The sequence below is a fragment of the Doryrhamphus excisus genome, linkage group LG19, assembly GCF_037039965.1.
Source record: "Doryrhamphus excisus strain RoL-2023G ecotype Guam linkage group LG19, RoL_Dexc_Guam_v1.1, whole genome shotgun sequence".
Classification (NCBI taxonomy): Eukaryota; Metazoa; Chordata; class Actinopteri; order Syngnathiformes; family Syngnathidae; genus Doryrhamphus; species Doryrhamphus excisus.
The window spans coordinates 1,555,293-1,561,292 of NC_136375.1; the positions used below are offsets into that span (position 1 = coordinate 1,555,293).

Consider the following 6,000-nt stretch of genomic DNA (forward strand, 5'->3'; position numbering starts at 1 on the left):
ACACATGGAAAATGTTGGGGGATTTTCAACAAAAAAATGTAAAAAAAAAATTTTTTCACAAAAACTAACAGTGAAAAAAAATTTCACTTTGTCACAAAAAATTTTCACAAAAACTAACAGTGAAAAAAAGTCACTTTTTCACAAAAGCTAACAGTGAAAAAAAAATCACTTTTTCAAACAAAAAAATTTCACAAAAACGTGCCGTGAAAAAAAAATTGCAAAAAAATTCCCCTCCCCCCCTCCCCATTGAGAACCCGGTGTGGGACGGAAGAAGGGGGAACCAAGTTCACCGGCGTCACCGTCCTCGTTCATTGCTATGCATTTTTGATACGCGCCTCCTCCCCACTTCCTCGCTTCAGCTTCCCTGAAGGAATAGCATCGCCCGCGGCAGCATTCCATATAGCTTAAACATAGCGGCTGATGTTGGCCGTGCGTACGTGCACGCATACGTGCGTGTGAGAGAGAGAGAGAGAAGGAGTAGAAAGTGCAGAGAGGAGAAGAAAAGGAGCGAGACGGAGAGCGAGAAAGGGAGAAAATGTTCCCCCTTGCCTGTTAAATATTTGAGATGGCTTCAGTGGAGAAGTGATGTAGTCAGAGTGTGTGTGTGTGTGTGTGTGTGTGTGAGCATCAGGAGTGTTTTTCTACAGGAAAAAAAAAATAGCAGAGCACCAAAAAAGCGGAAAAGAGCATCGTCGTGCAAATCATTCGCTGTAAACCTTCACATTTAATTCTAGCAGACGCAGATGTTTTTTTTTCCCTGCTTTGCCACTTGTTGCTAGGCAGAATTCCAACAACACAATCATAACAACAAAAATCATCATGCACCCGCCGCTGCTGTTTGAATGACAATTTACACAGGAAGTGACAGGAACAAGTATTTTGGCTGACGACGTATGTAAACCAAAACATTCAGTCGCAGAATCAAAAATCTAAATCGACTAAATTGCTTACTATTTTTCCTGGCCATGTGACATATTTTGGTACTTGTTGCTAGGCAGAATCTAAACCGCTGAATGACAACACTGGTCTACAAGCTAAATGCTTCCGGAACTGAAGTAGTGGAATTTGTCTTGGTTAAAGTCGCTAATAAAGAAAAGTAAATCAGAAGTGCAGCTTAGCTGAACTCTCCACCCTAATGAGGATAAGCGGCATAGAAAATTAATGCAGAAATTGAATTTTGCATCAGTTTCTTAGAAACGACAAAGCAGATCATTATAAGCAGCTGGTGGCAAAAAAATTTATATATATAAATATAATATAAATATTACAAAATTATTTGAAACATTTTGCAAATAATTAGGCATAAACTTGGGTGTACAGTAAACAAATGGAAAATGTTTGGGAAATTTTGGGACACATAAAAATACATGCAAATATTTGGCAATTTTTACATTTTTGGACAAAAAATGAGGGAGAACTTTAACCAAAATTTTCAAAAAATGGAGCATAGAAAAACCTAGGCTCAATGTTGAACCCCCCCTCCCCCATTCATTTAGGCACACTTTTTAAATTAAAACTGGGAAGTATGAAAACCAGGGCGCACTATAACCAAGGCAACATTTCACTAATAATTAGGCAAAAACTGGGGCGTACAATAAACAAATGGAAATTTTTTACATTTTTGGACAAAAAATGAGGGAGAACTTTAACCAAAATTTTCAAAAAAAATGGAGCATAGAAAAACCTAGACTCAATATTGACCCCCCCATTTAGGCACACTTTTTAAATTAAAACTGGGAAGTATGAAAACCGGGGCGCACTATAACCAAGGCAACATTTCACTAATAATTCGTCAAAAACTGGGGCGTACAATAAACAAATGGAATTTTTTTTACATTTTTGGACAAAAAATGAGGGAGAACTTTAACCAAAATTTTCAAAAAAATGGAGCATAGAAAAACCTAGACTCAATATTGAACCCCCCCATTTAGGCACACTTTTTTAATTAAAACTGGGAAGTATGAAAACCGGGGCGCACTATAACCAAGGCAACATTTCACTAATAATTAGGCAAAAACTGGGGCGTACAATAAACAAATGGAATTTTTTTTACATTTTTGGACAAAAAATGAGGGAGAACTTTAACCAAAATTTTCAAAAAAAATGGAGCATAGAAAAATCTAGACTCAATATTGAACCCCCCCCATTTAGGCACACTTTTTAAATTAAACCTGGGAAGTATGAAAACCAGGGCGCACTATAACCAAGGCAACATTTTACTAATAATTAAGTAAAAACTGGGGCGTATAATAAACAAATGGAATTTTTTTACATTTTTGGACAAAAAATGAGGGAGAACTTTAACCAAAATTTTCAAAAAAAATGGAGCATAGAAAAACCTAGACTCAATATTGAACCCCCCCATTTAGGCACACTTTTTAAATTAAAACTGGGAAGTATGAAAACCAGGGCGCACTATAACCAAGGCAACATTTCACTAATAATTAGGCAAAAACTGGGGCGTACAATAAACAAATAGAAAATGTTTGGGAAATTTTGGGACACATAAAAATACATGCAAATATTTGGCAATTTTTACATTTTTGGACAAAAAATGAGGGAGAATTTTAACCAAAAATTAAAAAAAACTGGAGCATAGAAAAACCTAGGCAACCTTTTTAAATTAAAACTGGGAAGTATGAAAACCAAGGCGCACTATAACCAAGGCAACATATTACTAATAATTCGTCAAAAACTGGGTCAAGCAAAAAATGATTTTTTTTTCATTTTATAAACTTGGGTGTACAGTAAACAAATGGAAAATGTTTGGGAAATTTTGGGACACATATAAATACATGCAAATATTTGGCAATTTTTACATTTTTGGACAAAAACTGAGGGAGAATTTTAACCAAAATTTTCAAAAAAAACTGGAGCATAGAAAAACCTAGGCTCAATGTTGAACCCCCCGTCACCCCCACCCCTTTAGGCACACTTTTTAAATTAAAACTGGGAAGTATGAAAACCAGGGCGCACTATAACCAAGGCAACATTTATAAATATAAATACATGCAAATATTTGGCAATTTTTACATTTTTGGACAAAAAATTAGGGAGAATTTTAACCAAAAATTAAAAAAAAAAACTGGAGCATAGAAAAAACTAGGCACACTTTTTAAATAAAAACTGGGAAGTATGAAAACCAAGGCGCACTATAACCAAGGCAACATTTATAAATATAAATACATGCAAATATTTGGCAATTTTTACATTTTTGGACAAAAAATTAGGGAGAATTTTAACCAAAAATTAAAAAAAAAACTGGAGCATAGAAAAACCTAGGCACACTTTTTAAATAAAAACTGGGAAGTATGAAAACCAAGGCGCACTATAACCAAGGCAACATTTATAAATATAAATACATGCAAATATTTGGCAATTTTTACATTTTTGGACAAAAAATTAGGGAGAATTTTAACCAAAAATTTAAAAAAAACTGGAGCATAGAAAAACCTAGGCACACTTTTTAAATAAAAACTGGGAAGTATGAAAACCAAGGCGCACTATAACCAAGGCAACATATTACTAATAATTCGTCAAAAACTGGGTCAAACAAAAAATGATTTTTTTTTCATTTTTCAACAAAAATTTGGGCACACGTTTGGCAGTTTTTACATTCTGAAAATAAGTGATTTAAAAATGGCCTATTTTTAATTTTTTTTTTTAATTTTGTTCTAAACCTATTGTATGAACAGATGCAATTTGCATGTCAAAAAATATCGTTAAATATCTCCAATAAATTAGCTAACCAGCATCGGGTCATAGCATCAAAAATTAAATATATTTAACCAATTTTATTATCTCAGAAGCAGATCAAGTCCAAAAAAAAATTTAGTAGATCACCCCAAAAAGCAAAACATGTCAACGGGAACTGAAACAGAAATTCATATTAAGAAAATTTGTAATACGCAATTTTTTTTATCTACATTCGGGTGCAATAAAGTTATAGCAACATTATCAAAGGATAACCATAACAATGGCGCCGATCTCAAGGACGCTACACTGAAGCGTTTATATGCAACGCTGTAACATCTCAATTTATTAAATATTCATTTATTCCAGTAATATATATACTATATATTTATATATTCATATTCAATGGATGTCCTTGTATAGTTTTGATAGCATCAGCAAATTAATAATGTAAAGTATTAAGATACATCTTTGCGTTACACGGGGAGAAAATGTAAAACAGCGCCCTCTGGTGGCCACAATTGGGATAACCTGCCATTTTTATTGCGGATTATTCAACTCTAACGCGCATTTTTTTATTTATGGATTTATTTGTTTATTGCTAATTAGGCATTCCAAGCGCGCGCGCGTGCACGCGAGAAAAAGCGTGACTTTCAACAACACGCACAAACACACACACACACACAAAGAGACCGAACGCAAGCGTTCAATCAATCAATTTATCAATCGAGGCGTTGACGCATGCGCACACTCACTTGGGATTGGAGCTGTTCCAGTAGACGGAGTGTCTGTCAAATATGATCTTCTCCTCGGCCCACACGCACACCCACGACAGCAGGGTCACAAGCAGCACCTCCGTGGCACACTTTGTCCCCTTCATCGTCATTTGGTCTGGTCCAGATCCGGGTTTTTTTACGTTCTCGCTGCGGTCCACAAAGCGGAAAGTTGAGATGCTCTCGCTGGAAACCGGTTCGGGTTCTGCAAGTGCGCGGCGTTCATGGTACTCACACAGGGGGAGGTGGGAGGGGGGGGGGTTCTGCGGGTCCTCTTCTGTGAGAGTCCAAACTTTTCCTCCTAAAAAAAAACCGAATGAAAATCTCGCAGGCGTTCCGGTTCTAGACTGGACTCAAACTCCGCAACTCAAACAGCGGTGATGCGTTCAGGTGCATGCTTTGAAAGCACTTCACGAACAAAGAAAAAAGAAGCGAAATACACGCAAAAAAAAAAAAAACAAAACAAATGGCGCACCTGGTCCCAATTCCGCGGGTAAAATCCACGCTCCCCGCCCCACGCAGCGTGCACATGAATGCGCGCGTTGCATCCCCGGCAGCACACGTCCACTCCACTCCACTCCACGCCCACCCGCCACGCTCGTCCCCGCTCTTTATTCCTCTGCGAGGGCGGGGTCTGGCCACGCCCCCTTACGGCTCACTGCCTCGTTGCGCTTGCTGCCGTTTTATTAGGAACCCCAGCGTCAAGACGAACGTCGATATTATCGATACCGGTGTGATACCGGAGCTGAACTGGCACCGTGAGCTGCATCACGTGTCCTTTTCTTCCCGAGCGGGTGATTTGATTGACAGCTCCTCCCCCTCAAACCAGAGGAGGTTCATCATTCAAATCAGCTGCTTTGGCCCCCGTGGCAGGACTTGGACACCCCTGAGGTAGATGCTTAAGTTTTATTAAATTAAAATAATATTTCTACTTTATTCCAATATTATGACGTTAGTCCCATAAATAAAAAATTTAAAAAATTGTTTGGGAAAACTATAATATTACAAGACTAAAGAATAAAATATGACAATAAAGTCACAAATATTACAAAAAGAAAGTAGATTTAATTGGAAAATTAAAAACAACAGAAATGGAAAAAACATTTAATTTTATGAGAATAAATCCAAAATATTAGCAGAAAAAAATAATACTCTTACAAGAAAAAACAAAGAGAATAAATCCATAATATTATGAGGAAATATTATGTTGTTTTAGTACCATAGAGTTTCAATATTTAAGGAAAAATGTTTTTTTTTTTACAAGAATAAAGAATAAAATATGACAATAAAGTCACAAATATTACAAAAAGAAAGTAGATTTAATTGGAAAATTAAAAACAACAAAAATGGAAAAAACATTTAATTTTATGAGAATAAATCCAAAATATTAGCAGAAAAAAATAATACTCTTACAAGAAAAAACAAAGAATAAAGCCGTAATATTATGAAGAAATATTATGTTGTTTTAGTACCATAAAGTTTCAATATTTAAGGAAAAATTGTTTTTTTTACAAGAATAAAAAATAAAATCTGA

At 35.9% G+C, this 6,000-nt stretch overlaps 1 protein-coding gene across 1 annotated transcript in view; it reads right to left on the reverse strand.

Moving 5' to 3' along the window:
* efna2a (ephrin-A2a) overlaps positions 1 to 5,038 on the reverse strand; it is a 106,119-nt gene extending 101,081 nt beyond the window's left edge. The window contains exon 1 of the mRNA XM_078799277.1: positions 4,449 to 5,038. Within this exon, the coding sequence (XP_078655403.1) occupies positions 4,449 to 4,579 (131 nt within the window). The 5' untranslated portion in view covers positions 4,580 to 5,038. The remainder of the gene's footprint in view (positions 1 to 4,448) is intronic.
* Positions 5,039 to 6,000: the final 962 nt, after the last annotated feature.